This window comes from Gamsiella multidivaricata, assembly GCF_025024155.1.
Source record: "Gamsiella multidivaricata strain RSA 2152 chromosome Unknown BC939scaffold_148, whole genome shotgun sequence".
NCBI lineage: Eukaryota > Fungi > Mortierellomycota > Mortierellomycetes > Mortierellales > Mortierellaceae > Gamsiella > Gamsiella multidivaricata.
The window spans coordinates 9,927-37,297 of NW_026251856.1; the positions used below are offsets into that span (position 1 = coordinate 9,927).

Consider the following 27,371-nt stretch of genomic DNA (forward strand, 5'->3'; position numbering starts at 1 on the left):
TCTGCATTCGAAGCAAAAGTCTTTTATTTTGGAGGTTCATCATCATCACTGTTTCCACTAAGGAAGTCGACAGTTGTTGCCAGTTCGCCCGGACGTGCCTTTCGTTTTGATTGCCTTCCTGGTGGATTTTTTGGTTCCTATAATAGGGATAAAAGTAAACGATAGCATTGTCAGATATTTACTTTCTCAGCTACATCTCAGCAGGCCGTAGAGCCGTAAAGCCACAACTTACATCGTCGCGACCCCTGGCTTTGTATCTATGAGTTGTAGGCGATAATTGAGAATCGTAAGCAGTCAGTCAGTACTGAGCCCGAACAATGATGTACTTTTCTAGCAGTATGATCTTTGAAACATACTTGAATGGCATGGGAACTGGTGCCTTCGCGACCGCAGGTGGCGGTAGCAGTTGCAGGGTTGAAAGGTCCTCGGTTGGATGGGTGTTATCAACCTTGATGGAAATGAGTTGCTCATCTATCATGTCAAGTAATAAAAAAAAAAAGCGTCATTAGTCGGGGCTATGTTCGCTAACAAGAGCCTTCGTCTGCAGCCAGTGCCGATATCTCAAAGCGATGCACGCTTATTTACGTACATTCCATATTCTGCAGGTCCGATTTGATCTGCACAAGTTCGTCTCGAGGATCCACGATATGCTGATAATCCGCCAAACCGCCAAACCTCACTGTCTTTGGGATCGCGCCAACCATCTCAAATCGATACTCTGGTTCTTCGTCTTCATCGTACGGTTCGTCCGCTTCTGTTGGCGCACGATATGGCGGAAGAGATCGTTGTGTTCCTAGGGGGCGCTTGACTCTGTATCTTTTGGTGGCCTTCATGAGCAAGTTTGGGGTCGAGATGGTCTCCCCTTGAATGGGTATTGAAAATGGATCCTTGATTCTGTACCGAAGGTCCAGTGGTGCCCCTCCATGATATGCCTATTGGAAATCCATGACATGATTGGGGAGTATCTGCGAGAGTGAGTTCGGGATGCGGTATGTGCCGGTGTGCTGCCATGTTCCCCCTACACCTCGTGAAAAGTACTTGCATTCGCTATGGCCTGATCTCCTCCTAGGGCTTCCTTGACTTTGTCGAGATTCTGCACATGTCCTGGGAACTCGACAGAGAAAATCTTTGTGTCCGGTACAGATTGAATGTCGGCAAACTTTGCTTTTGGTGTCGTCTCCATGACTACAAGGATCCTGGGCGGGTCGTAGGTGGTTTGTTTGGTGCACTTGCGACGCGTTATAGAGGGGCGACAGTGACCACGATTAATGTAGGTTCGTAAACACAAATGCGACTCTTTCTTTGGCGCCACCAATTTTACGCGTTTTTGGAATCACTTTGCCACTGCATTCATCTCTCTCATTTCCTCCCCAGACCTTCTCAACTTTTGCTGTCCTTACTCAAGCCATGGTGACTTCAGGTCTTCGAGCACTGCAGTTCCGTCAGAAACTGACTGGAAACGCGGCTGAGTTGCTTAAGAAACTCAAGGTATTTATTTGTTCTCTCCCATGTTGAAAAGGTACTAGAGCTGTTGAAGTTTTATGATAACCTAGCCTCTGTATTCCGGTTTATAGGAACTGCATGAAGAGCTCAAGGCAATGGAGCAAGAAGCCGTTGATAAGACCTCGCTTTCGTCAGCCGCTAAGCAGCTCATTGATCCCTCTATTATAAACCATAAGGACAAAGGTGTCAGGATCTACGCCGCTTGTTCTATTGCTGACATGCTCCGACTTTATGCGCCTGATGCTCCTTACACGAACAACAACCTCCAAGTACGCAATCAGAAGCTGTTACTGTGTCTGAAGGCAGTACAGTTATTTTGACTACCTCTGTCTAATCACGTATTGCTGCCTTGTCTAATAGACCATCTTTAAACTGTTTGTGAACGAGATGCGACACCTTCTCAACCTGGCAGGCCCTTACTTCAGCATGTATTTCTATCTCCTGGAATCGCTCTCGGTTGTCAAGAGCATTGTACTGATTACCGATCTCAAGAACGCGAATGAGCTCATGGTCGATTTATTCAGGAACATCTTTGACGACATTCGGTATGTATCTTCTGACAGACCCTTGATTCGCATCATCCCTGTTGCAATACATGGCATCTGTATTAAACACGTACTTTTATTTCATCGTAAATCCGAAATAGGCCAGAGCAATCAAAAAATGTACAAATCTGCATGTCCGAGCTTTTGCAGCACATTATCGATGAAGCGGATCAACTGCCTCAGGAGATCGTCGACATCATCCTTGCTCAATTCCTTCACAAGCAAAAATTCGATAACCCAGCAGCATACCGACTTGCCTGTGATTTGGGCAACAACTGCGCGGAAAAACTTCAGAGATATGTGTTCCAGTACTTTTCAGATGTCATCTCGGTCGCAGGCAACGGAGAGCTCAGCTCAAAGGATCTGTCAGACTTCAAGACTGTGCACCACCTGGTTGTCGAGATCAATAAGGCAGCGCCAGCGCTCCTACTGAACGTCATTCCGCAACTTGAAGAGGAACTGAAGGTATGTGTATTGCATTTTTTACCGCGTCATTACTCTAGGATTAATGGGCCATCCTCATTGATAACAACTTATTTTCCTATCGCACAAAGGTATCTGACATTACAATCAGGACATTGGCAACAAAATCTTTGGGCGAAATGTTTGCGGAGAAAACATCCCAGCTAGCTACGCAATATGAGTCAACATGGAAGGCGTGGCTGCAGAGGCGCAACGATAAAGCTACACAGGTCCGAATTGTCTGGATTGAATCACTTGTGGACCTGATTAAGATGCATGGCCATCTGGGAAAAGAGCTGAGTGGTAAGCAATCTGGAAATAGAGAGAATATGGTACGCTACCCTGGATTATCTCGCACCCATTTTTTCAGCATCTTCTGACACGCCAGGATTGATTTTATAGAGGGACTCGCCGAAAAGCTGGTAGACCCGGACGAAAAGGTGCGCGCCGTAGCCTGCAAAGTTATTGGAGAGTTTGACTACGAGACCAGTCTCCACCATATTCAGAAGAATACTTTGATCCAAGTCGGCCACCGATGCAGAGACAAGAAAGTATGTGGACTTTGTCGACTGCAGCTGTGGAGTAACTATGCTGGAATACACATGGTAGTATACTGATTTTCATTATTTTTTTCTCTCTTAGAAATCAGTGTCGAAAGAGGCCATCCATACACTTTCCATTCTTTATAACCAAGCATACCCTGAGATGTATGTATCACCGCACTGCTGTATCCTACGCTTTCGTACATCTCTCTTGCATTTGACGCCATGTTTAATATTCGTTCACATCAATACAGTGAGATCGGAGCGCAAGCCAGTATTTCTCAATTTGCTTGGATGCCCTCTGCGATTTTGCACGCAGTATATGTTAATGATAACGAAATCTTGTAAGTAATCCATCATCATGAAGCGGTAATTCTATTGTGGCCTTCAGATCGAAGATCTTGACTTTTCTTCTGATCAATTTTTAGCTCATATGTCGACAACGCGGTTTACACTACATTGTTCCCACCTCATGGAAGTGCTGCATCAAGGACACAACGTCTTCTTACTACGTTCTCTGCTCTGGATGACAAAGGACGGACAGGATTCCTCTCTGTTCTCCGCAGAAGCGTCGAGTAATGAATGATCTTTGTATATGTGTCGCTACAATATGTTTGTAACTGGAGGCATTATATACTAACTATGGTCTATGCGATATTATTTGCATCAATAGCGCGAGACGTTACATGAACGTGTTCCTGCAACTGCTAAAAGCTCGGGAGGTGAGGTCTTAAATTCTTTGCGGTGCCTTTGCAACTGATATTGCGACACCTTCAAGACTGAGATTTTATCCTGTACCAATTTGACAGGCATCTCCAATCGCAAGCACGGATTCGGACGAAATCGAAAAGAAATTGGGCGTTGTCATCAAGATCCTTTGCGGTATGCTACTTCCAGGGTCATTGACGCCGAAAATGAAGGACCTCCAGCTCGAATTCATTCTAACATCCCCTGCAATCGACCAGATCGCTTGCCAGATCCGATCAAGAGCTCATTACTACTTCATAAATATGCACAGCTACACGATGAAAAGTTTTTCAAGTCGATATCGGACTGCATGAACTCGCAACTCTCTCTAAAGGAGATCAAGAAAGCAGCTGTAAGCTATCATCAGTCTTATTGAACGTATCAATGTCGCTTCTATTTTTTCCTTTATTAATATAAATTATTAATATAATTGGTTTCACTACGCCTTTTTAGAAAGAAACACTTTCGCGAATTGGAGATGTCGCTCCACCAACGTTGGAGGTGTTTTCAATTCTTATTCAAAGGATCAGTTTGACTCTAGTGAATTCGGAAATTCTTTCAGAGCTGATCAGGAATATCCGCGAGAGTGATGAATTCCGAGAAGTCGCTGGAGAACTGCTGCGGTCAATTTCACTTATCATTCCCGCCATCTTTAAGGATCATTTGGCAGAAATCGTGTTCTTGCTTCGCGATCCCGAGTTTGCAGGCGCCTCCGACTCTCTATACACATTGTCGGAATTCGCAAAGCAGTTCCCAAAGTCGGTGCCAGCAGATACAAAAGCCAAGGAAACGCTTCATTCATTCCTTGAATCTGGAACTGTCGTGCAGGCGACCCATGCTACCATTATCCTCGCCAGCATACCCAACAATGACAAGATGTGCAAAGAGATCGTGGACACCATCGTCGACAGGCTGTTGATATCCTCAACACGACTGCTGAAGGATCTGGCTATTCTATCGCAGTTTGTATTGTACTCGCCTCAGATCTTTGAGACAGTCGGCAGCTCTATAGTATCGTTCATTATCAAGAGGTTACTCATGACGAACACATTGGAGCAGGAGGTAATGCGGTTGCCAACGTCGCGCTTGTGCGCGGTGTGCAAATTTATGGTTATAGTTAACTAACGTATATTTTTTTTATTCTTTTTAATTCTTTGTGCACTATAGACCGTGTACGAACCGACAGAGGACTGGGTTGATAAGCAGGATCTGGACGAATATTCACTATCAAAGGTATGCATTTTGAGTTCTTCCTCGAAAAAGATGTGTGTTTTCGGAAAGAATTATGAGCTGACATCCAAGTTGTGCGACACTACTAGATTATGGGCCTTAAGGTATTGGTCAACCGAGCCATTGTATTACACGACAGCGATCCAACATTAGCACAAGATGCTGTACGTCCCGTCTTCAAACTGCTCTGGACTATTATTAGCCAGGAAGGAGAGATCGTGGATGAAAAGAATACCAAGTAAGTCGTAGTATCCATGATGACATGAATATAAATATGTCGTGAACGACCTCAAAAGCAAGATTTTTCATTTAACAGCTTATGCGTCTGAACACAATAGTGCTGTGCTGAAAAGCCATTTGAGACTGAATGCTGCTCGCTTTGTAATAAAGCTGACGCGCAACAGGCCCATGTACGAGAAGATGGTGTCGGTGTCTGATTATAGCCGTCTGGCACTCGTTATTCAGGATACCGTATTCCGGGTCCGCCATGGACTGGCGAGTCGCATCATGAAGTACCTTCGCGCACAGGAATTGCATATTCGGTATCTGGCTGTGTTGATTCTGGCTGCCTATGAACCAGAGCTGGAGTGGAGACTGCAGATCCGTAGCTTCTTGATCCAGCAGTCGAAAAGCCAAAACAACGGTACGTTTTCGATCTTCACTAACGGCTACACTGAGATCAATTTTCTCCGCTGTTTCCTGCTGACGTTTGAACTCCTTTGTGCATGCCAACTCCTATCAGATAGTAAGCTGATGCTGAACGAGCTGACGCTAGCCAGAGTGATGCATTTATTGGCAAACCACCCTGACTTTATCCTAAAGGATGAATCCGCACAAAATGGACTCGCAAATGGCCAGCCGGCACACTCTATCGAGGACTTGAACTTGTCTGCTAGGTAGGCGATCCTTTATTCTTGGGATGTTACCGATCTGGGTAGCATTTAATATCGGAATGATCTTTCTAACTGCTCATCGTGAATGTCATAGGTACATTGAGTTTTATTTGGAGACAATGGCCAACTCTGAGAATGTCTCTCTGGTGTACTACATCGCTTCTCTTCTGAAGACCGTTCGATTTGCCAACATTAACGAGCCTACACTGGTATGCTACATAGTCGCATAATTCGGGCGCAGCAGCCTCAAGTCGCTGTGTATCGTTTCATCGACTGACATGATCGGCAATGCTTATCTTTTGTGCTAGAATCTTTATGTCTTGAGCGACCTTGCTCAGTATCTGATTCAGGAGAGAAGTCGATCGCACAACTGGACATTGACCAGCTACCCTGGTCAGGTCAAGCTCCCTCGCGAACTGTTCATACCTCTCGATCAGAATGAACTATCAATTGAGGTATGTTCTCGCTGTCCCATTTAAAATGCACGTATGTTTAATTGCTTTATAGCAATACTCACTCAGCCAGAATACTCTGAATTGTGCATAGATTTCAACAAGGTCCTATCTCCCTGAAGAGTGGATACGTGCTCGCGAACACAAAGCCGAGCGGAAACCCAAGACTATTGTCGATAGAAAGATTGGTCAGGCAGTCAAGCGTCGGTCAAGATCGCCATCCTCAATGGAAGAAGATGAGGTGGATGGTGCCGACAGAGACGAGAACATCTCTTTATCGGCCAGAGTTAAACGACCAAAGAAGACCAAAGTTGCTGAGCGCATCCCAGAGGAGCCGACAAGAAGGTGTCGTGGAATGAATTTTCTGTCTTTGGGCATGATCATATCACTTAGTTCTTTGTCCTATGCTGACACGTTCATTTCTTTTTTATCTTTATTTGTTTTTAATTCCTCAACTCGTGCTTGTAGGATGGCATCGAGGGCCGCCAAAGCTAAGACTGCGGTTTACAAGGACGCAGAAACTAGTGAAGAGGAGGAAGAGGAGGACTGAGTGAGGACAGGCAATATAAATCCATGAATTAGTTCAGAAAATAAAAACTGTGCCCTCTATTCTTCTCCTCATTTTTAAATCCCAATGTACAACGACATCTCTAGCGATACAGTTTGGAGATAGCGCGAGGCGAGAGATCACGTCCTTTTCCTCCTTGGGCAAGATGTCAGGATTTGCAGCAGAAGAGAGAGAGAAATAGGAAACGTACTTGCGTGACTTCTCGTCTCGCTAGAAACGCGCTGACATCAGGCATATCTTTGACGCGAGTCGATTATCGCATACTATTGTATTCAATGCACTCCAAGCACAGTGCATCGGATGGTGCTAGAAAGAAAAGAGGTGTGAGTGATAGCAGCGACATTGTCTTTTATCGACAGCAACTGCTAGTGCACATGCGATCCATCCCAGTTCTGACTCTACCTTCAGTCTTTACTCGCACACTTGCATTCAACGGGAGCTGATCTCTCGAGAGACACGTTGGAAGAAACTATTAATCTGGTAAGAGTACTTCTACCGCATGCCACAATTTAAGCCCTCTACCATAGAAAAATGGGCTGTAGTGCAGAAGAGCGATATACTCCCCTCTCAAGCTGACCAGCTAACGCGTGGAATGCTCGATAGCAACACAAAGAGGGCTCATTCACTCGTCTGTCTGCATGGGGTTTTTGCACCTTTTTACTAGCCTCAGCATCATTGATGCTTCGCCTCAGACAGATAATGGTGTAAAAACATGTAACCCATGCCTAGCATACCTCCTGGTACTGAAGGATGAGACGCGGTAGTACAGTTAATGTTTGGAGTATCCTAAATGGAGGAAAAGAACTATTCTGAAGCTGCGGATGGGGTTTAAGTCTACTGAACAGGGAAATGCATCTGTACAGCCCAGCCTGGGTGGTCTTTACTCAGAGCGATTCCAAGGCCCTGAAAATAGTTTCACAAGGCCGCTGACCAGGGATTGTGAGCTGGTTAGCTGGACTGTATCTTCGAGGAAAGGGGAGGGACATTTGCGCTCCTTCGTACGGTGGCGGATCAGGGTCCTGTTGAAGCGCAGATCGCGCTAGGAACCGATACTCTATCTCTACAGGCGCCTGGGTATGACCTTTAGAGTTACAGATGGTAGTTTACAAATACTGTTTGCATGTTACAGCGATATATTTTGAACTCGCAACCGAATGCCTTCGGTATTCAACTGATGCCCCTCGTGTTTATAGTATAGCATATCTGCTTTGTCGACTCAAATGCATACACGTTTGCGGTACACAAATGACAGCCGTTGCTTCTACTGTCGAAGGCAAAGTCAGAGATGTTGGTTGAGAGGCAATGTTTTCCAGGGGAGAGCTTGGTTTAGGATTAGACAAAAGTCCCCTCTTGCGCATGCTTTTTTCTTCTCTTTGTTCTTCCTCCCATTTCTCCTTTCTATCTCTACAGCACTTTATACATCCTCCCTACACACTTGCTCTGTATTGCCCGCGGCAGCCACCCCTCGCTAACAACGTAGGTTTGGTACTTTGATGATTTGCTGGAGATGTCGCTCAACCCGAAGTTCCTTGGTCTAACAGGTGTCCAACACCGCTTGTTTGGCCAACTGCGTTCCTCGGTGTTAACCCACTATACAACACCTTCTTCGCCCACTCACCAAATCTCCCCTTACAAGATGGAAGGTATCATACTAGGAGAGAAAATAGGCCATGGAGGCCAAGCAGAGACCTTCAAGGCCAAGATCGGACGCGAGACTGTGGTGGTCAAGAGGTTCCTGAACCCCAAACATGAGGACTGTAGGTGCGAGGCGGCCATCTTCAAGCAGGTGTTCAACAGGTACATTGTCCAGTTCTATCATTTTCGAGAAGGCTAGCTGGTGATGGAGTATCTTGAGGGCGGCAGCGTATCATACGCTATTTCAAGTGATTCTATCTCGGGATGGGAACCCAGGATACTGATCGCGAAGCAGGTCTCGCCGGGTCTGACCTATCTCCACACCTTGGACATTATCCACTGTGACATCAAGAACGCCAATATCCTCCTCGACAAATATGAAATACTTTCTGACGGCTGATGAGCTAGAGAATGAGGATGCTCAACGCGATCTCGGTCACTTGTACATCGAGGAGCGCGGCGTAAAGCAGGACTATGCCAAAGCTATGGAGTGGTATCTCAAGGCAAGCGATGCTATAGATCCGAGTGCCAAGTCCAACATCGGCATCATGTATTTTAACGGCCATAGCATTGAACAAGACTACGTTAAGACTATGGAGTGGTGTCTCGAGGCGAGTAATGGCGGATCGACAGACGCCAAGTACAGCATCAGTCATATGTACGATACTGGCTTTGGCATGAAGCAGGACTTTAGCAAGGCTATGGAGTGGTTTCTCAAGGCAGGCTATGCTGGACTAGCGTTGGCCAAGTATAGCATTGGGAGCATGTAACTTTCTGGGCTTGGTATACAGAAGGACTTTGTCAAAGCTATAGAGTGGTCTGTCATGGCAAGTAACGACGGAGTGGTGGGGGCCAAGCACAACATCGGCGCCATGTATTACAGTGGCTTCGGCGTGGAGATAGACTATGCCAAGGCTATGGAATGATTTCTCGTGGCAAGCGATGGTGGGTTTGTCCTCTCCAAGTACATGGTCGGTCTCATGAATCGCGATGGCCGTGGCGTAGGGAAGGATTACACTAAGACTACGGAGTGGTATGTAAAGGTAAGCGACGCATGAGATCTAGACGCCAACCTCAATATTGGATACATGTACCACCATCGCCTCGGTGTGAAGCAGGACTTTTATAAGGCGATGGATTGGTATCTCAAATCAGGCAGTGGCAGATCGACAGATGCCAAGTTAAACATCGGCTACATGTGCTATGAGGGGATCGGCATGGAACTAGACTATCCCGAGTCAACGGAGTGATTTCTCAAGGTGAAAGAAAGTGGGAGCATCCAGGCCCTATACTGCCTCAGCAACATGTACGGCAGCGGGCTGGGGATGAATAAAGATCTGCTGATGGCCGTCGAGTGCTATCAGAAGGCATACCAAGAAGATGAGAGCATTAACGGCGTGGGATTGGACGATGACGACAGACAAGCTCAACTGGAGGCTGTGGAGTGGTTTCAAAAGACATCTGCAGATGGATTTCTCCCAGCATATCATCTGCCGGCAGAAGCATACTTCAACGAATTTTTTGTCAGTAAGGACGGCTTCGAGGCAGAGGCATGGGCCTGCAAAGCGGTTGAGGGAGCAGATTCCTGGGCAAAGATAAAAGCAGGGAAGGAGTTCTGCGAGACAGGAGGCAGGCACCAACGCATTCGAAAGCGCGGTCGAGTGCTGCAAGGCTGCAAGAAGATTCTAAGGGATGTAGACAGGTTGCATAGGATCGAAGAATAGATGACAATAAATATATGACGCAGATCTCAAAAACGACGTCCATTGGTTTTCTTGCGACACGCGCGTCCATTGACGAGGGGGATCGTCGCGCAATATGAGCTAAACAGATCCTGGATAAACTGCGTCTTTGATTGAGCGCATTTCTTTGGGGTCGTATCAAGTTCTGCATATCCCTGTACCCAACGATGCTTCTTGGTCAGTTCGGAAATCCCTTCTCTTTTATTGGTATATGTATAGAGGCAACTCAATATGGGTCCTTTACGCAAGACCTGTCTCTATGGATAACAACTCCTCGTATACCTTATCTATCTTGGGTCTCGCGTTGTTGCGTCGCTGCAGACACTTTTGCATCAGCGCGGTGTATTCGGCACAGATCCTGTTACCCTCCAGCCCCACAAGATCTGCGCCAAGTTCTGGCTCCTTGCCAGTCGAGATCTCATACATGAGAACACCGAACGAGTACACGTCCGTCTCTGGAGATGTTCCAAAATCTTCTATCCTCTCAGGGGCCCACCATCTCTTGATGCTTTCCTCCGCAGCGGGACGTTGGGCTGTAATACACCCCTCTTCCTTGCATAGCTCGAACCCTGTAAGTATGGGCTCCAGCTTGTCGGTCAGCAAGACATTGGCGGCTCTGATATCTCTGTGCACGACACGTTTTGCGTTTGCCTTGATATCGTACATAAAGACCAGTGCATCGGCAACCTTGCGTGCAATGGTGACCTTCTCAAGGGAAGTCAGCTTGCCCGGGTACTCGTTTAGGGGTCCGTTGGCAGGCATGGCTGTCACAATTGTTCGATCTCCGCAGAAGCCATAAATCCGTACGATGTTACTGCAGTCCGAGAGACACTGGGCCAGCAGGATGCCATCTTTGATGTTCTTGATATATCCCTCGTGGATATCGCTGCCTATCTCCCGGATATAAACAGCATCTCCTTTGTACGTTCCCCGGTAGATGTTGCCAAACAAGAATGTTCCGACCAGTTCTCTGTCCTGGCCGAGGTGGTCCGGATTTACAATTGCTCGTTCTTGAAGTCTGGGAGGTGCCAAGGTAGAAAGAAATACTTTCCTGGCATCGTGCTGATTATTGGATACTTTAATGTCGTATCTCATGGCGTCGTCTTGATCAAACTCGTCGTCATCCGGGTCAGAGTCGGTATCGTCCTTGGCCTTGAGGGACGTCTTCTGTGCTCTGCCTACCCAGTCATCCAGCTCTCCCATGTGTATCTCACAGATCTCAGGGATGCCACCACTTCTGATAATACGCATAAGGAACCCAGAGCCTGCGAACTTCTTCAGATCCTTGGCACACTCCTCGAGTAGCTCCTTGAGTGCTACCAGAGCAAGATCATCTGGAGAGCCCAGGTCACCGCTTTCCAGGCGTTTCTCAATCCAACGGCACTTTCTAGCCAGTCGTCCACAGATGCGCTTGTTAAACTTGACGCGAGAGACGCTGCTGTCGATACCTGCCACCAAGCTTGAGATGATGGATATAATAGCCGTTGGATCAGCCATATTGCTTGTAGACCTCTATCAAGGGGCGAGATAACGTGCCGAAGGTTTCGGGTGGTGCAAGCGAAGAGATATTAGAGGAATGATAAAATAAAACATGTCAGTGGGGTAGCTTCGGCATGACAGGTGTACAATTCTTGCCAGGGGTTCTCAAGTCCAGAAGCATATCTCGACACTGCTACACTTGCTTGCTCTATAACATACCTATTGTACGGACGTGTGCGAGCGTGTGCGAATGTGTGCGAGCGCGGGAGTGTTTGAGGGCGCGGGTATGTATTAGAGGGGAAACTTTGTGTGAAGACAAGGAAGAGGATTTGTGGGAACCCTTTTATGTCAACGGGAAAATTAGAGGGAGATAAATACAGCCTCGTCCCATCTTCATAGCATGCCATATCTAAACGGGACTACCGTGCAGATCAGCCTCCCACTCCTTGCTGTGCAGCTCAGTTATACGCTTCGATAGCCAAGGGAAACTAAAGCATATTTATGCTATACATATGGCGCCTGGAGGTAGTGCTCCGCTATCAGGCCCTTGAACACCACGACGATTGGCAACCCGGCCCAGTTTAGATACTTTCGGGCTTTGACGACACTTATAATGAACTTCAAGAGCTGGAGATGACTGTTGTCTGTCGTATGATGCTTGTTTACATGGCGTAAAATTTCGCCTCGCCAATTCAATGTTGCACAATGATCATGTTGCTTCAGGCCGCGGAGTGAGAACCATACATAGTCTACTGGAGATACGTTTCATTATTGATATTTGTAAAAAGGCCTTCTTTTCATATAGGCTGCTTCCCAAAACTTTATACCATTTCTTGGCAACAATTGCAACAATCCGCCCCCGCCCCCCCTAACCCTAGATGGATAGCCCACTTCCCGGTGACTCACATCTTCCGACGCTCTCGACACACAAGCTTCTTCAGCATGTCTCCATGAATATAGAGGATCTAGAGGTGACTACGGTTATGGGGCACAAGAGTAACGTCGCTCACGGAGTGAAAGCGATCTATGCTAGGTGAGCACCGCACTACTCGCTAAAGGACCTTGACTACTAGAGGAAGAACATTGAAGGAGAGTCGCGGACCGGGAGGATTGTAGAGGTGGAGAGAGAGTGATACGCTCCGCCAACCTTGACCACGAAGAAGGACGGGTTCATCCGCAAACGAATTGCACATGTCGGGTTGAACAAGATTACCGAGAGGAAGATCTAGCCTTTGCTAAACATCCAGACGAGCTTGCAGGGTACGAGTACTTAGTGGCTTGGCTGGGTCTCAGGTTATTATGTGATCGAATCTGTAGTACCTGGGGCTTTGAGCACTGTGTCATTGTGGGCGTAGTGGGGTGGGAATAAAAAGCAGGGCAGGCCTTGGTCTTTTCTTCACTGTGCATCGCTATCCTGCACGCACTGGCATCCCCCTCAACAGCTCTGGTGCCGCCCTGTCATACTCGTCGCATCAATACTTTTAAAAGCGCCCTATTCTTGTAGCCCCCACTGAGCATGAACAACCGCTGTTGCAGTTGCTATGCTTCCGGGTGTAATCTTCTTTGTGTTACGCTTTGACCCCTCCTTTGATTGGCGTGCCCACCCCCTGCAGCGTTTCATTTGCATCCATTACACTCTCCGCCATTGGTTACACTGGGAAAAGGAGTCTATCCTCTTTAAGCCCTGCAGTGCAGCGTTAACTCATCCCCGTCAGAGTCAATTGGGGTTATCCTCCCACCGATAAGCGGTGCATCGGTGCTCCCCAGCAGCTACACAGCAACACCATTCGAAACCTCCACCAACAATGTGATGCCTTTCGGCTTGGAGAACGCGTCTTACACATTCAGCCGATTCATGTCCGAGTCCTTATCAGGGCTGCACTGGGAGCATATATGGACGATACGTGTGGTCGATCCAAGGCCTGATAACAGCACCTGGAGGACCTGGACAGTACGTTCAAAGCGCGGCACGGAAGGGTGGCGTCAAGTTCAGGACTAGCTACCCCAGGATACTAACGTGAGCGACGAATTTTTTTTCGAGATCGCTCGCTCATCGCTCACAACAAAGACCGCTGTGCATAGAGTCATGTTATAATACACGCATAGTAGCACCTTTTTTTTGACACCAGAACTTCCTTGGCAACAGAAAGATTATGTAATTTGAGCGAGCAACATACATTTTTGGCTGGTCGCTCACTCAAGCGAGTCGCTCGCTCGCTCTGCTCACAGTAGTATCCCAGGGTATAGTTCACGTGTCGTATCATCGAGCGAGACGACATAGGTGTCATGGTGGGCAAGGAGCTGACATCCCTTGAGAAGATCACTATTGCGCGCAAGGTTGCCGATGCATTGGTCTACATGCACGACATCAAGGTTGACGCGAAACGTGTCATGCACAGAGATATCAGGGTCGCCAACGTCTTGCTGACCGATAAGCTGGAGCCCATGCTTACAGGGTTCGAGTTATGTAAGGAAGAGGGGCGTATTACGGCCCAACGTCCGCTGCGGAGGAAAGCATCAAGAGATGGTGGGCTCCTGAGAGGATACTGAATTTTGAAACATCTCAAGAGACGGACGTGTGCTCGTTCGGTGTTCTCATGTATGAGATCTCGACTGGCAAGGAGCCAGAACTTAGCGCAGATCTTGTGGGGCTGGAGGGTAACAGGATCTGTGCCAAATACACCGCGCTGATGCAAAAGTGTCTGCACCGATACTAAAACGCGAGGCCCAAAATGGATTGGGTCGTGGAGGAGCTGTTGTGCGTGGAAATGATTCTGCTCTGATTCGAAGAACTATATTGTGGTACTCTTGAATTAGCTCAAGAGGAGTGATTTGTAGATTGAATCAAGGAATAACGCATGATACAATGATAGGTATGACTCGAAAGGAAGATGCTCCTTCAGGTAGACGCGACTCTTTTCTCTACATTTATTTGCGACTCTTGTACTTCGTACTGCGCGATTACTCCTCTTACAGATCGATATGCGTATTGCAGAAAATAAAAATAAAAAAAGAGGAAGAGAGGGACACCAGGCTCCATCGCAAATACTATAATTACGAGAAAGGAACTCTGCAGGAAGATTTTTAAGATGGAAATGGAACCGGGTGAGGAGCAGTACCGGTTGTGGAAGTGTAGAGAGGAACGAAGGGGACTCCAACGAACCATCTTCTCTACAAGATGAACTGCGTCTTGTTTTTGTCTGAGACGAGTGCCATGGGTCACTATATTCAAAATTTCACTATCGAAAGTGAAGGTAGGATAGGTCAGAATGGGAGACTTTAATAATATTTAAGAAGCAAACGGTTGAAAGCTAGCGTGACGCGAGCTTCAATGTTGCCCTGATCGGCCGCTTTGCGAAGCAACACCATGCCCTTTGACTTATTCTTTCGAACACCTTTTCCCTCGAGATACAACACGCCTAACCGGTGTTGCGCATCAGGGTTCCCCTGGTCGGCGGCCTTGCGAAACCATTTCACTGCTTCGGAGTCGCTCTGAGAGATGCCTTGACCTTGGAGATAGAGCATACCAAGACCGTACTGTGCAGGTGCATAGTCCTGTTCGACAGCCATCGAAATACATTTGTAGGCCTCATCATAGTCTCGCTCGACACGGTCACCCGTCACATACATGTCTGCGAGGGAGCACTGCGCTTCGACATCCCCTCGTTTGGCAGCCTCGAGATACCATCTTATAGCTTCGTCGTTGTTTTGAGCGACGCCGCATCCGCGGAGGTACATAGAAGCCAAGTGAGTACATGCTTTGGTATCTCCATTGTCAGCTGCCATTTTAAGTGTCTTTTGGGCGAGGCAGTGATCCTGGGAAACCCCATTGCTACCGGTAAGAAATAAAAGCCCGAGACAAGTCTGTGCCGGGGCGTATCCTTGATCAGCGGCCTTCCGGTACCATTCTACAGACTTAGTGTAATCCTGTAGGATACCATCTCCAGTGCGGTACATCTCTGCCAACTGATACTGGGCCTTTGCGTGTCCCATGTTCGATGCCCTCCGGAAGCGCTCTGCGGCCTCTGCACGATTGCGCTTGACTCCGTCCCCGCTGTATTGCCGCAGTCCCAGATCATATTCATCGTCGGCCGATAGGTTATGCGCTGTCTCGTCCGCGCTATCTCCACCAACGTCGTTGTGGACCCCGGGAACCTGTAACGCATCCTCGATCTCGTCTGTAGTAGGCCTGTTGTTCGGATCCGCATCGATGCATCGGGTCATAAGCACAGTGTAGTCCGGAGGTGCGTTCTGATCCAGCATCTCCCTCATCACAATACCGAGCGCAAAGACGTCGGACTTGTCTGAGAATTTGGGGTTCGTAGACATCAGTTCTGGCGCGGCATATCCTGGCGTCCCCATTTGTCCATATTTGGAGACAGAAACAGCAGAGTTTATGACACTAGCCAGTCCAAAGTCGCATAACCTGACTTCGTCGTGCTCCGTCAACAAAATATTGTCTCCTTTGATGTCTTTGTGAATGATACCCATGCTATGAAGGTACCCCAGTCCGCGAGCCACCTCCGCCACAATCCTTCTTTTGTTGCTCCAATCCAGTCTTGGTATGGCTTTCGTGAGACTGCCGCCTGCAGCATAATCTGTGATAATGTAGGCGTAGAGGTCGTCTAGCTCCACACCGTAGCACTGGATGATGTGCCTATGTGCGAGCAGAGATACAATCTTTGCCTCCATCTTGATATCGCAATCGTCCCCGTCTGCTGTTCTGAGCCTCTTCACGGCCATCATGGTTCCATCCCTGTTCCACCAATAGACCTCGCCAAATGCTCCATTTCCAATGAACGTCTTAGGGCTAGGAGGTGGAATCTCGCCCAATTTGCCCCACGACTCGGGCGGGCGATTTACTAAAGTTCCGGACATTTGTGATAGCCAGTTAAGTCACTCTTTAAGAGTATATAAATATGTCTGTTAGTATATTGCTTAAGAACATTCATATCTAGTTTCTGAGACGTATTTTTTGCCAGCATGGAAGAGGGTTCATTGCCGGAACAGGATACACTTACTGTTAGAAAAAACTGGGTTCACAGGAGCGATGAAAGAGATAGGAGTAAGGTGTGAGGCCCTATATGGCAGCAGACACATAATACATGTTAGGGGCTCCAGTAATAGCTGTCGACGCCGGGAGCTACTGTTTTTACTTGGTCATCGACTTACCTGGTGAAAGAAGCGTGGGTGACTGCAAGTGCGCTCGATCGCAAGCGTAGGAGCGTATGTCAATGTATACGAGCGTGCTTGTGTGCTTGGTTATGGGTGTTAGTGGGAATGGAGTTGGATGGTGTAGGGGCAGCGTGAGAGAAATTGGGGTAAAAAAAAAGAAATCAGAATCGTCTTGTATTTAAACATCCCCTGGACCAGAGAGTGGCGAACATGGTACCTGCTCTACGTTTATTAGCCAATACTGACAGTAACAGCATGTGCATGAATAATCAATATGTGTTATAACTGCAACATAAGGGACACCAGCTTCAGTATTTCCCTGGCCGGCCTCTTTGCGAAGGAACGTAATACTCTGACATGTTTTTGCGAACGCCCCTCCCTTTGAGATACAGTTTGCCAACCGGTGTTGCGCATCAGGGTTCCCTTGATCGACAGCCTTGCGAAACCATTTCACTGCTTCGGAGCCGCCCCGAGAGATGCCTTGACCTTGGAGATAGAGCATACCAGGCTCGTACTGTGTAGGTGCATAGTCCTGTTCGACAGCCATCGAAATACATTTGTAGGCCTCATCATAGTCTCGCTCGACACGGTCACCCGTCACATACATGTCTGCGAGGGAGCACTGCGCTTCGACATCCCCTCGTTTGGCAGCCTCGAGATACCATCTTATAGCTTCGTCGTTGTTTTGAGCGACGCCGCATCCGCGGAGGTACATAGAAGCCAAGTGAGTACATGCTTTGGTATCTCCATTGTCAGCTGCCGTTTTAAGTGTCTTTCGAGTCAGGCCGTAACCCTGGGAGATCTCCTTGCTATCAGTAAGAAATAAAGTCCGAGATTAGTCTGTGCCAGGTGTATCCTTGATCAGAGGCTTTCCGATACCTTTCTGTAGACCTGTGTAATCTCGTAAAATTCCTCCATTTTGAGATCGTAAATGAGGACCCAGCCCCATATTCAATCCAATTGAACTGGTATTTTATGTTTTAACCCAAGCCTATGAAATCAACGAACACATCCATATCGTCCAGAGGCGAGTCTTCGACAGAACATTAGGGGAGTTTCAAACTCAGTAATTTTGAAAATGCGCACGACAGAAATACACCAGCCCGAGGACATAAATGCGTATCTAAAATGCGTACGTGCAAAAAATTGAAAACACCCTAATTAATATTAACTGTAATTGGTTTCCTGTATGTCAGCGGAGATACACACGACGTCCATTGCTTTTCTTACAACACGCGCGTCCATTGACGAGAGGGATGGCTGTGCAATATAAGCTAAACGGATCCTAGATAAACCGCGTCTTTGATTGAGCGCATTTCTTTGGGGTCGTATCAAGTTCTGCATATCCCTGCACCGAACGATGCTTCTTGGTCAGTTCGGAAATCCCTTCTCTTTTATTGGTACATGTATAGAGACAACTCAATATGGGTTCTTTACCTAAGACTTGTCTCTATGGATAACAACTCTTCGAATACCTTATCTATCTTGGGTCTCGCGTTGTAGTATCGGTGCAGATACTTTTGCATCAGTGCGGTGTATTCGGCACAGATCCCGCTACCCTCCAGCCCCACAAGATCTGCGTCAAGCTCTGGATCCTTGCCGGTCGAGATCTCATACATGAGAACACCAAACGAGTACACATCCGATCCTGGAGATATCCCAAACCCCAGTATCCTCTCAGGGGGCCACCATCTCTTGATGCTTTCCCCCATGACAGGACGTTCGCCAGCCAGACTATTCTTCTCCTTGCACAGCTCGAGCCCTGTAAGTATGGGCTCCAGCTTGTCGGTCAGCAAGACATTGGCGGCTCTGATATCTCTGTGCACGACACGTTTTGCGTTTGCCTTGATATCGTACATAAAGACCAGTGCATCGGCAACCTTGCGTGCAATGGTGACCTTCTCAAGGGAAGTCAGCTTGCCCGGGTACTCGTTTAGGGGCCCGTTGGCAGGCATGGCTGTCACAATTGTTCGATCTCCGCAGAAGCCATAAATCCGTACGAGGTTACTGCAGTCCGAGAGACACTGGGCCAGCAGGATGCCATCTTTGATGTTCTTGATATATCCCTCGTGGATATCGCTGCCTATCTCCCGGATATAAACAGCATCTCCTTTGTACGTTCCCCGGTAGATGTTGCCAAACAAGAATGTTCCGACCAGTTCTATGTCCTGGCCGAGGTGGTCTGGGTTCACAATTGCTCGTTCCTGAAGTCTGGGAGGTGCCAAGGTAGAAAGAAATACTTTCCTGGCGTCGTGCTGATTATTGGATACTTCGATGTCATATCTTATGGCGTCGTCTTGATCAAACTCATCGTCATCCAGGTCAGAGTCGGCATCGTCCTTGGTCTTGGGGGACGTCTTCTGTACTCTATCTATCCAGTCATCCAGCTCCTCCATGTGCATCTCGCAAATCTCAGGGATGCCACCACTTCTGATAATACGCATAAGGAACCCAGAGCCTGCGAACTTCTTCAGATCCTTGGCACACTGTTCGAGCAGCTCCCTGAGTGCCTCCAGAGCAAGATCATCTGGAGAGCCCAGGTCACTGCTTTTTAGGTGTTGCTCAACCCAACGGCACTTTCTGGCCAGTCGTCCACAGATGCGCTTGTTGAACTTGACGCGGAAGACACTAGCAGTGATTCCTGCCATCAGATTTGAGATGGTAGTATAACAATAGCTGTTGAATCGGCCATGTTGCTTGTGTGCCTCTTCAAGAGGTGGGATATTGTGCCGAAGATTCCGGGTGGTGCAAGCGAAGAGATATTAGAGGAATGATAAAATAAAACATGCCAGTGGGGCAATTTCAACATGACAGGTGTATAGTTCTGCAGCGTGTCTCGACATTACTGTACTTGCTTCATCTATAACATGCCTATTGTGCGGACGTGTACGAGCATGTGCGAGTGCAGGTTTCTGCGTGGAGACAGTATAAGAGTGGTGAGTGTCCGTATGTGTTGGAGAGAGAAGCTTGTGTGTGAACACGGAAAAGGAAGGGGGATTCAATTTGTGAGAACCTTTTTATATCGACGGGAGAAATTGTACGGTCAGTAATCGAAAGATGCAGTGTGCAGAGGAAATAAATATGCGCACTTGTTGTCTAATGGCTTCATGAGTTGTCCTGGCTGGTAATTCCGTATTGCTATTAGATACTGTCATCGTAGATCAAGCAGCCTCTGGGAGCGTTGGTCGTTCCAAAATTCCCTCTTCCGTTGTGCTTCTCAGCTATACACTTCGAAAGCCAAGGGAAAATAAGGTATATTTGTACGTATGCATACAGCACCTGAAGCCAGTGCTCCGCCATGGGACCCTTGAGCACCACGACAATTGTCAGCCCAGCCCGGTCTAGAAACTCTCGGGCTTTGGCGACGCTTACGATACTTCGCCGTCGAAAAGACCTGATCAATATGCATGAATATCGTTGCACAAAGCGCACACACACTCCAATAAGCAGGCAACAATGCCCTCGCCACAATTCTTTTCTACCGCCGAGTTTTCTTTTCTTCCCATCTATTTTGTGTTCTTTCCCTCATTCTTCCGCTCTTCTCGCCCTCCTACTTACCTCCAACAGTACCAGGGCGAGACATGACGGTCTCCGATACGGACGAAGATTTGCAATGGTTCCGACCTTGTTCATCCCCAGGATCGCCGTCTATATCCGAGACGTTCTCCATCCGCCCCCTCGTAGACAAAAAACGCCAGAAGTATATTTTCTGGGAGGACATAGAGCAAGGCTGTGGCAGCAGCATCCGTTACGTTGCGGACGGTAGAGTGATGGTGCCATTCATGAGAGGCGAAGATGACGAGCGGTGGGTTGCCGATAACAGAAAACAAGCTTACTAGCAATAGGCGAATCGAGTGTGCGCGAGACGTTTGAACACTCACTTACCCACGTCTCCATGTTGACACAATAGCCTTACTCCGTGGAGAATTCTCTATCATCCGGGTGTAGAACTCAACGTCGTTTTGCAGAGCGCAGACCAACGAAGAGAAACTGCAAATTTTTCGCATTTGCAGACATACTCGAAGCCATCAGATTGTGCTCCCCGCCCAAGTAGCTCCAGCCCGGCCGAGCCAACCACCACCGCCACAGCCAACGTGGGTATCCGCCGGCCTCTTGAGGCAGCCGGCTGTGTCGTTCAGACTACGAGTGCCACTTCTGAACTGCAGGCCGCCACCAGCTTCAAAGGACAGGACTTGGTCAACATCGTCACACTAAAAAATCTTGCCAACTTGAGCCTGGACACCGACAACATCCAACAGAACGAGGTCATACAAGGCATACGTCAACTGCTACTTCGTGCGGCCGACAACGATAGAAATTTGGGAGTGCTCCTCACGCAAACTTATGAACTCCATGAGTATCCGATACCTCGGCTTTTCGTCGTTCTTCCTAAAACGCCAAGCTTTCGCGATAAAGTCGCCAGCCCAGCTACACATCAATTCCGATTATATTTTCTGTGCGAGTGCGGTAGTCATACCATGAAAAACAACAGCAGGGTTTCACACGACATACACTTTGCGAAGCATGAAGGATACGACCTGGCCCGACCCACTGAATTCTTTGAGAAGTACGGACCGTACGTTGTGGCAATGCTGCAATTGATCAAGCTGGGGTTCATCGTCTTATCGATTGCTGCACCAGCTTTAGCCCATCTCGACGCCTCGGATCAGGTTGAGCAGATACAGAAGGCCATCGAGGAAGGTGGGGAAGGAATGCGGACGCTGCTGGGCAACACGATCAATTCGATACAGCGACTGACGGGCGACACATACGACGAGATTGCCACGGTTGCCGACCTTGAAAAGTTGGAGCCTCTGAAAGGCCACGAGCTGAGGCAACTCGAATCGTACCTGAAGGATCATGATCAGAAGCGAGCCCTTGGAAACCTTACTCGGATCGTTGTTGCTGGTGGACACGTCAAGTGGGTTTGCAGCGATCATAGAGGCGACTGCCAGAGTTTATCTCAAAGGCGACTGAGGGAAGTTGTGAGGCTCAACGGCGGCAAATTGTCCATGGTGGGAGGCAGAGTCGTCATCACCATTTCCTCCAAGACCATCGCGAAGGAGTTTTACGAGTCGATGCTCATGGCAAGTGGTATTCATGAACTGGAGATAACGATGGCCTGGGCCGTGACCTTCGGAGACCTTCGATCATTTGCCGCCGCACTCGAGCGGATGAATATTATTTGTTTGACCATGGATGGGAGATATCTCAAGAAGCCCCTAAGCGATGTCCTCAACAGAGGCTGCCGGTTCGATCCCATTGTAAAGCTCATGACGAACGGTCATACTAGAAGGCTGGCGCTTAGGATGATTGACAAATTTTACGTCCGAATTGGCAGCTCCCCGAAAATACATGCTCCGATGCTCGAAACACTCACCATCGACTCTGAGCTTCCCATTGAAGATGAGGCGGCCAAATCAGGTTTCAAAATTGTCCTGGAGTGCTGCGCCTCACTGATCGAACTGAAGCTGAGATCTAGCAATCGATATCTCCTGTTCGACCTCATAAAAGGCAAGATCAACCTTTTCCCGCGGCTCAGAAAGGTGATTCTGGACAGCCAGAAGCATACGATAGTCATTGACGTTTCTCAAGGCAAGGTCGGCTCCACCAGAATGACGATTACCCGGCTCAAGAACCTTTTATTGGACGACAGGAAGTTCCTTGAACAACGCGACCTTACAAGACTGCACCTGATTCACACACCACAAGAGTCAGAGGATGATTTACTGAAGAGTATCCTACACCAGAGTCCGCATCTTTCCGAGGTCCACATCGGATGTCATCCCGGGCGGACTCTTGCCATCATCGACTTGATCACCTCGACAAGAAAAGCCATTATCAAGACGAACGGCTCGAGTACGCTGAGCAGACTGGAACTGTCCGAGGATACTGATTTCAAGGACAAGGACATTGCCCACATAACGCTCACCTTCCTCAACGGCTCCGATGCGCCCAATATAACCACCAATATCACTATGCGTGCAACTGAGCCAGTGGCCAAGTCCAGCAATCTCTGGGAGGTGTTCCGCAAATACGGCTCGTCCATCCAGCGACTGGAAACAAATCAATCGTTTAGTGACGCTCTTGTCGAGCTACTAGACAGCATGGACAAGAGTACGGTCCCGCGTCTCACGTCGCTGACGCTAGACCCAACGATGTTGACAAATGAAGGGCTTGAGCGCATGTGCAATGTCATCGATCACCCAATGCCTCCAAAGACAGGATCTCAGCAATATCTTGGTTTTTACCTCCATCTTCAGGGAGATGATCTGTATCATCAAAAGATGATGCGCCTGCTTTCTAGGTATCAGGAAAAATTGTGCTCGTTGACAGTACACAATGGTCTGACTGATTCAGGAACCACCGAAAGCCCAATAGTGCACTCTTCAGGACGCTACTTTCCAGAGCTCGGCATATTCAAAGTGACCAGCTCTTGCAAATCGAAAACGCTTTCAAGTAATTACGTCGCTTGGATTACCAAAATGGTTTCAGCCCCACCTCAACAGGACCCTGCACTCATGGCGTGGAAATCACTGACTGTTATCCATCTTGACCACCTCGCTCTTAAACCCTTGGATTGGAAGGCTGTGATCAACTCTATCGATTTCTCTGCTTTGGAGACACTGAGTTTTAACGGATCCAACTTTTCTTTGGATCAGCTCAGGATCCTAGTCGACAGGGTTACCAACAACAACAATAGCACTATTATACTGAAGATGCTAGATCTCAGGGGCACGGAGCTCGCCAAGCTCAGGGATTCGGATACGCTGTGGCAGCTGATAGGAGCCTTTGAGAAGAAGGCATTGGATATGGCGATTGAAGGCTTATGATACCACCATCTTTGAGTGAGCGAATAAAAATAAAAATAAAAAAGAACTGTCGTTATAAGAAAAAGTATCCTACACATGTTGTTTGTGCCGGCACCCCGAGCGAAGAGGTTTTTTTTTAGCTTGCTCTCTTTGTGAACTTGATATGGAAACGTATGAACCTGTATTGTACATGTGGTATTTTTTGCCATGAAAAGGTGAAGAAGAGCAAATGGATAGGTTCGTTAGCTAGGAAGCGAAGGAGAACGATGGAGCAAGGATGAAAAGACCATCCTCTGCTCGAGGCGCTGGTTTGTGCTGTGTTGAGCGATTGTCTGGATGGTACACCCAGCCAAAAGACCATCATTAGAGATAGTCGCCACTCATCCAATGGTACATGTCGCACAATGTTTTGCGCATAACGGCATGACCACAGTCCTCTCCCTAAAAAAACAACACAAAAAAAACACAGCTCTTCTCTTCCGTTCCTTTTCACTGTCTCCTTCTCCCAGTCAGTTGCGGTTGCGTCGGCTCCTGTCCTGCTTGAACGACCTAGGCCATTTCATCCAACATCAGACACGTTAAGCCTGTACAATGGATCACGGCGACTATATCACTGATATCGAGAGGTAAGTCAGAAACAGGGTACAGAAAAGTATGGTATCCGCCCCCGCGGATACCAGTCAATGGCGGCGAAAGAAGGAATACTCACCAATCCGCATATTGAATTAGCAGCATCCGAGCTCGCGACGATGTTCTCGCTTCCGCCTTGGCATCGCAACTTGATTCTACCTTGGAGATATCCTCTCTTTTAGGATCCAGCACATACCAGAAGGACTTGCAGCTGATTCGAGTCCGCGCATCTCACGACTCAAAACTTGGACCTGACGCTGTTGCCATCCCGACATACTTTGACGCTTCAATTGGGCAACGCATCGTCCTGATGGAGGATATCGAGCAGGTATTCAAGGATGCTGTGTACATAACCAGTAATGAAGGAACAGTACCGCTCTTGGAGGACAAAGATGGGCATGTGTAAGTATTACTGGCGAGAGAAGCTGTATTTGTCGCACCGTTCTGAGCAGCAGAATTGCGTTCTAACGCTTGTTACTCCGGTATCGTAGGCTAATGCCAAAGAGAATCTTACATAAGCCGGGCGTAGTCTTGGAGGTGGTTATGGAGAGCGCTCCTGTGGGAACTTCCTCGCCATCAGTGACGTCCGTCAACAGCTATGATTTCCTCGACAAATTCCTCGGCAACCACTCCATAGACCAGGATTCGAATGTACATCAGTCTGTTTCGGATTGCTATCGGCTCTACGGCTCCCAACTGGAAGCTATTATGTCTGGTCAAGCAAGGCAGGCAGCAAACATCAGAGATAATCTCACTGAGATCTTTGCAAGTTGGGACTCGGAAGCTTTAAAGCAGGAGAATCTGCTGGGACAGATGCAGCGCTTGCGACAGGCGATCCAGGAAAGCCAACGCTTAGACGGCACCCAAATACATCCAGAAATATTATCGGAGATGCAGCAACAGGTACTCCAAGCACAGCAGGAATCCATCGATCGCCTTGTTATCATGAGGAGCCACATTTTATCAGTACTGAATCGGACATTCGAAATGCACGAGTACCCATTGTTTATTGTTCTGCCCATGGTAGGATCACAGGAGGACGGGCAAAGAAGGCAGTTCCGTCTACATTTCTTGTGCGAATACACAGCTAGTGCCGAATCCTCGAGTATCGGCCTATCGCATGAGCTGCATCTGGCCAAGCACCAAGGATACAATCTCAGGCAGCTGGACCAGTTCTTGAAAACGTATGGGACATATGTCTTATCGACTCTTGGCGTGATGAAAAGCCAGTCCCGACGCCTTGGCAAGTCTGCACCATCGCCAGGACAAACTGAATTGACAGGAGGACTTAACGAGCCGCACGCTGGGCAGGATCCGATAACAAGCTACATCGACACCTTGGTGGATGAGGCGATTAATTTTATCGAGGAGTACCAAGAAGAAACCAGTAGAAAATTCGACAACGCATCCGGAGACGAGACTGAAGCGGAGACATTCGATTTTTCTCATAGCGCAGACATGAGACAGCTGGAGCGACAACTATACATTCCCAGCAGTGATCGCGCGCTCGGGGACCTGTATCGAACCTTCGACAACGATGGATATTCGAAATGGGTTTGCAAGGATCATTATTATGAAAACATCATGACGCCAACTCCGATCGAGTCGCATTTCTCTTTGACGAGCAATACATCTACGTTCTCCAGCGGTCGAACCTCAGTCCTGGAGATGCGCGATCTTGTACCTGACACGACGGTATTGCAGGCCAGCGGACAACCTCCAAACCAGCTGCAACAACAGCCGGCGCAGATATACCCGACATTGACTGACGGACAAACGTCCATGAAAGGGGCGGACGCGATGACTTCCATGGCTCCAGCAGGAGCACTATCAATACCAAGGCGACATTCTGGTGCAGAATCAGGTGCGGAGTGCGATCCAATATACCTAGCACAATCATGCCTTTCTTCGGTTCAGGACCAATTTCTTCAGACGGAGATTATTGACCTACCTGCTCATCAAACTCCTCTGCCTCCATACAACGCTCTAGCTGATACTCTGTTGCATACAACCAAAAAGAGAGTCGATAACAGCTGGCGGCAATGGGTAGACACGCCACTGGCAAAAAATCAAGGCCTCGCTGTATTAGACCTCTCTAATACCCCTGTCAATCACGCCACGATCGCTGTTTTGAACTCATTTGTGTCCACCCATGGAGAGCTAATGACACTCGCTTTGACACGCTGCCAGCTTGACTGGACTAGCGTTGTGCCGTTATTCAAGACTCTCTGCGCGGTGAACAAGAACACCAAGTTTACGCTTGATGTCAGTCAAAACCCGCTCTTTGACTCGGAAGCATCGCTTTTGGGTTGGATTCAAGTTCTCGCTGAGGATGGAAGGAGGGTTGATGGGACACCGTTCAGTATCAAGATGCAAGACCTTATCATCCGGGACGCTGCCTTGCGGCGGGTACTCGAGCCATTGGAGGAAGCCACTTGTTTGAATGAGTTCAACATTAAAGGCATGCTGATTAAGCGCGAGAGCCAGGCAGCAGAACTGGAGGGTCTAACCTACGGGGAAGCAAACGCCAGGATCAGGCCTGAGGATGCATCTGACGAAACTTGTCTCGGCCTCGGACGCGTGCTGTCCAGGAACAAGACTCTGGTCACGATGAATATCTCCGGTACAGAAATCAAGCAGCAAGTTCAGGAACAGACAGACAGCAGCACAGCGCCTGCCAATGCACTCAAGAACGTTGTGGCAATCGGTCGTTCGACCGGTGGATTCGGACGACAGGTGTCGCTGGCCTTCTTAGCACTCGCGGAGAATGACACGCTTCGGGCGTTGTCCGTGGACCATAACCGGTTTGGAGAAGATGGCATGGTGCTGTTGGCGGAGGCACTGAAGTCGAACACTGGTATCGGTTCTTTGTCATGCGACGGTAACGATGCCTACACCCACAAGGCATTGAAGGCAATCGAGAAGATTCTGCCTCCGTTCGAGCTCACTCCCACCT

General features: G+C 48.2%; 10 protein-coding genes across 10 annotated transcripts; 6 read left to right on the forward strand and 4 right to left on the reverse strand.

Moving 5' to 3' along the window:
- Window position 1: 1 nt before the first annotated feature.
- Window positions 2-1,323, reverse strand: BC939DRAFT_470717 (RNA polymerase III transcription factor IIIC subunit-domain-containing protein). The gene is made up of 5 exons (XM_051558149.1): window positions 1,043-1,323; window positions 590-932; window positions 357-471; window positions 233-257; window positions 2-137 (listed from the first exon to the last, which is right to left on the reverse strand). Exons 1-5 carry the CDS (start codon window positions 1,181-1,183, stop codon window positions 24-26), a joined length of 738 nt encoding a protein of 245 aa, XP_051406081.1. The 5' UTR covers window positions 1,184-1,323; the 3' UTR covers window positions 2-23.
- Window positions 1,308-6,992, forward strand: BC939DRAFT_470718 (armadillo-type protein). The gene is made up of 21 exons (XM_051558150.1): window positions 1,308-1,488; window positions 1,575-1,772; window positions 1,864-2,048; window positions 2,150-2,513; window positions 2,603-2,813; window positions 2,913-3,061; window positions 3,153-3,217; window positions 3,307-3,396; window positions 3,481-3,627; window positions 3,726-3,774; window positions 3,862-3,934; window positions 4,018-4,151; window positions 4,253-4,861; window positions 4,967-5,032; window positions 5,119-5,267; window positions 5,368-5,672; window positions 5,772-5,925; window positions 6,017-6,131; window positions 6,231-6,377; window positions 6,469-6,719; window positions 6,843-6,992. The coding sequence occupies exons 1-21, from the start codon at window positions 1,408-1,410 to the stop codon at window positions 6,922-6,924; spliced, it is 3,624 nt and encodes a 1,207-aa protein (XP_051406082.1). The 5' UTR covers window positions 1,308-1,407; the 3' UTR covers window positions 6,925-6,992.
- Window positions 6,993-8,187: 1,195 nt separating this feature from the next.
- On the forward strand, window positions 8,188-9,503 carry BC939DRAFT_482387 (uncharacterized protein; the record flags this gene model as incomplete). The annotated part of the gene is made up of 4 exons (XM_051559116.1): window positions 8,188-8,220; window positions 8,423-8,739; window positions 8,930-9,325; window positions 9,461-9,503. 4 exons carry the CDS (start codon window positions 8,188-8,190, stop codon window positions 9,501-9,503), a joined length of 789 nt encoding a protein of 262 aa, XP_051406083.1.
- Window positions 9,504-9,584: 81 nt separating this feature from the next.
- BC939DRAFT_512204 (uncharacterized protein) lies at window positions 9,585-10,301 on the forward strand (the record flags this gene model as incomplete). The annotated part of the gene is made up of 1 exon (XM_051561105.1): window positions 9,585-10,301. The coding sequence occupies exon 1, from the start codon at window positions 9,882-9,884 to the stop codon at window positions 10,299-10,301; it is 420 nt and encodes a 139-aa protein (XP_051406084.1). The 5' UTR covers window positions 9,585-9,881.
- Window positions 10,302-10,358: 57 nt separating this feature from the next.
- On the reverse strand, window positions 10,359-12,116 carry BC939DRAFT_67400 (kinase-like domain-containing protein). The gene is made up of 2 exons (XM_051561821.1): window positions 11,946-12,116; window positions 10,359-11,831 (listed from the first exon to the last, which is right to left on the reverse strand). The coding sequence occupies exon 2, from the start codon at window positions 11,814-11,816 to the stop codon at window positions 10,560-10,562; it is 1,257 nt and encodes a 418-aa protein (XP_051406085.1). The 5' UTR covers window positions 11,817-11,831; window positions 11,946-12,116; the 3' UTR covers window positions 10,359-10,559.
- A 1,968-nt stretch (window positions 12,117-14,084) lies between these two features.
- On the forward strand, window positions 14,085-14,515 carry BC939DRAFT_512206 (kinase-like domain-containing protein; the record flags this gene model as incomplete). The annotated part of the gene is given in 2 exon segments (XM_051561106.1): window positions 14,085-14,265; window positions 14,277-14,515. The coding sequence occupies 2 exon segments, from the start codon at window positions 14,085-14,087 to the stop codon at window positions 14,513-14,515; spliced, it is 420 nt and encodes a 139-aa protein (XP_051406086.1).
- Window positions 14,516-14,701: 186 nt separating this feature from the next.
- On the reverse strand, window positions 14,702-17,140 carry BC939DRAFT_470728 (kinase-like domain-containing protein). The gene is made up of 3 exons (XM_051558151.1): window positions 16,971-17,140; window positions 16,820-16,878; window positions 14,702-16,699 (listed from the first exon to the last, which is right to left on the reverse strand). The coding sequence occupies exon 3, from the start codon at window positions 16,674-16,676 to the stop codon at window positions 15,078-15,080; it is 1,599 nt and encodes a 532-aa protein (XP_051406087.1). The 5' UTR covers window positions 16,677-16,699; window positions 16,820-16,878; window positions 16,971-17,140; the 3' UTR covers window positions 14,702-15,077.
- Window positions 17,141-17,989: 849 nt separating this feature from the next.
- On the reverse strand, window positions 17,990-20,001 carry BC939DRAFT_67431 (kinase-like domain-containing protein). The gene is made up of 3 exons (XM_051561822.1): window positions 18,411-20,001; window positions 18,204-18,321; window positions 17,990-18,096 (listed from the first exon to the last, which is right to left on the reverse strand). The coding sequence occupies exons 1-3, from the start codon at window positions 19,619-19,621 to the stop codon at window positions 18,037-18,039; spliced, it is 1,389 nt and encodes a 462-aa protein (XP_051406088.1). The 5' UTR covers window positions 19,622-20,001; the 3' UTR covers window positions 17,990-18,036.
- A 445-nt stretch (window positions 20,002-20,446) lies between these two features.
- Window positions 20,447-23,870, forward strand: BC939DRAFT_497726 (uncharacterized protein). The gene is made up of 2 exons (XM_051559741.1): window positions 20,447-20,778; window positions 20,884-23,870. Exons 1-2 carry the CDS (start codon window positions 20,555-20,557, stop codon window positions 23,804-23,806), a joined length of 3,147 nt encoding a protein of 1,048 aa, XP_051406089.1. The 5' UTR covers window positions 20,447-20,554; the 3' UTR covers window positions 23,807-23,870.
- A 311-nt stretch (window positions 23,871-24,181) lies between these two features.
- Window positions 24,182-27,371, forward strand: BC939DRAFT_470737 (uncharacterized protein; the record flags this gene model as incomplete). Its single annotated transcript, XM_051558152.1, has 4 exons — window positions 24,182-24,411; window positions 24,518-24,817; window positions 24,907-26,279; window positions 26,406-27,371. Coding segments are annotated over exons 1-4 (2,674 nt in total), but the record flags the coding sequence as incomplete, so codon positions are not given.

Excerpts from the sequence above, each read along its gene's own strand:
- BC939DRAFT_470718 (XM_051558150.1), top strand. The coding sequence starts at position 1,408 with ATGGTGACTTCAGGTCTTCGAGCACTGCAGTTCCGTCAGAAACTGACT. Across the intron at positions 2,049-2,149 it reads AACATCTTTGACGACATTCG|GCCAGAGCAATCAAAAAATG; the intron begins GTATGTATCTTC and ends AATCCGAAATAG. Across the intron at positions 2,514-2,602 it reads AACTTGAAGAGGAACTGAAG|GTATCTGACATTACAATCAG; the intron begins GTATGTGTATTG and ends TATCGCACAAAG.
- BC939DRAFT_67431 (XM_051561822.1), bottom strand. The coding sequence starts at position 19,621 with ATGGCAGGAATCACTGCTAGTGTCTTCCGCGTCAAGTTCAACAAGCGC. Across the intron at positions 18,322-18,410 it reads TCCATAGAGACAAGTCTTAG|GGATATGCAGAACTTGATAC; the intron begins GTAAAGAACCCA and ends CGTTCGGTGCAG. Across the intron at positions 18,097-18,203 it reads CGTCAATGGACGCGCGTGTT|ATACGCATTTATGTCCTCGG; the intron begins GTAAGAAAAGCA and ends TACGCATTTTAG.
- BC939DRAFT_67400 (XM_051561821.1), bottom strand. The coding sequence starts at position 11,816 with ATGGCTGATCCAACGGCTATTATATCCATCATCTCAAGCTTGGTGGCA.
- BC939DRAFT_470717 (XM_051558149.1), bottom strand. The coding sequence starts at position 1,183 with ATGGAGACGACACCAAAAGCAAAGTTTGCCGACATTCAATCTGTACCG. Across the intron at positions 933-1,042 it reads GAGATCAGGCCATAGCGAAT|GCATATCATGGAGGGGCACC; the intron begins GCAAGTACTTTT and ends GATTTCCAATAG. Across the intron at positions 138-232 it reads AAGCCAGGGGTCGCGACGAT|GAACCAAAAAATCCACCAGG; the intron begins GTAAGTTGTGGC and ends TCCCTATTATAG.
- BC939DRAFT_497726 (XM_051559741.1), top strand. The coding sequence starts at position 20,555 with ATGACGGTCTCCGATACGGACGAAGATTTGCAATGGTTCCGACCTTGT. Across the intron at positions 20,779-20,883 it reads AGAGGCGAAGATGACGAGCG|CCTTACTCCGTGGAGAATTC; the intron begins GTGGGTTGCCGA and ends TTGACACAATAG.
- BC939DRAFT_470728 (XM_051558151.1), bottom strand. The coding sequence starts at position 16,676 with ATGTCCGGAACTTTAGTAAATCGCCCGCCCGAGTCGTGGGGCAAATTG.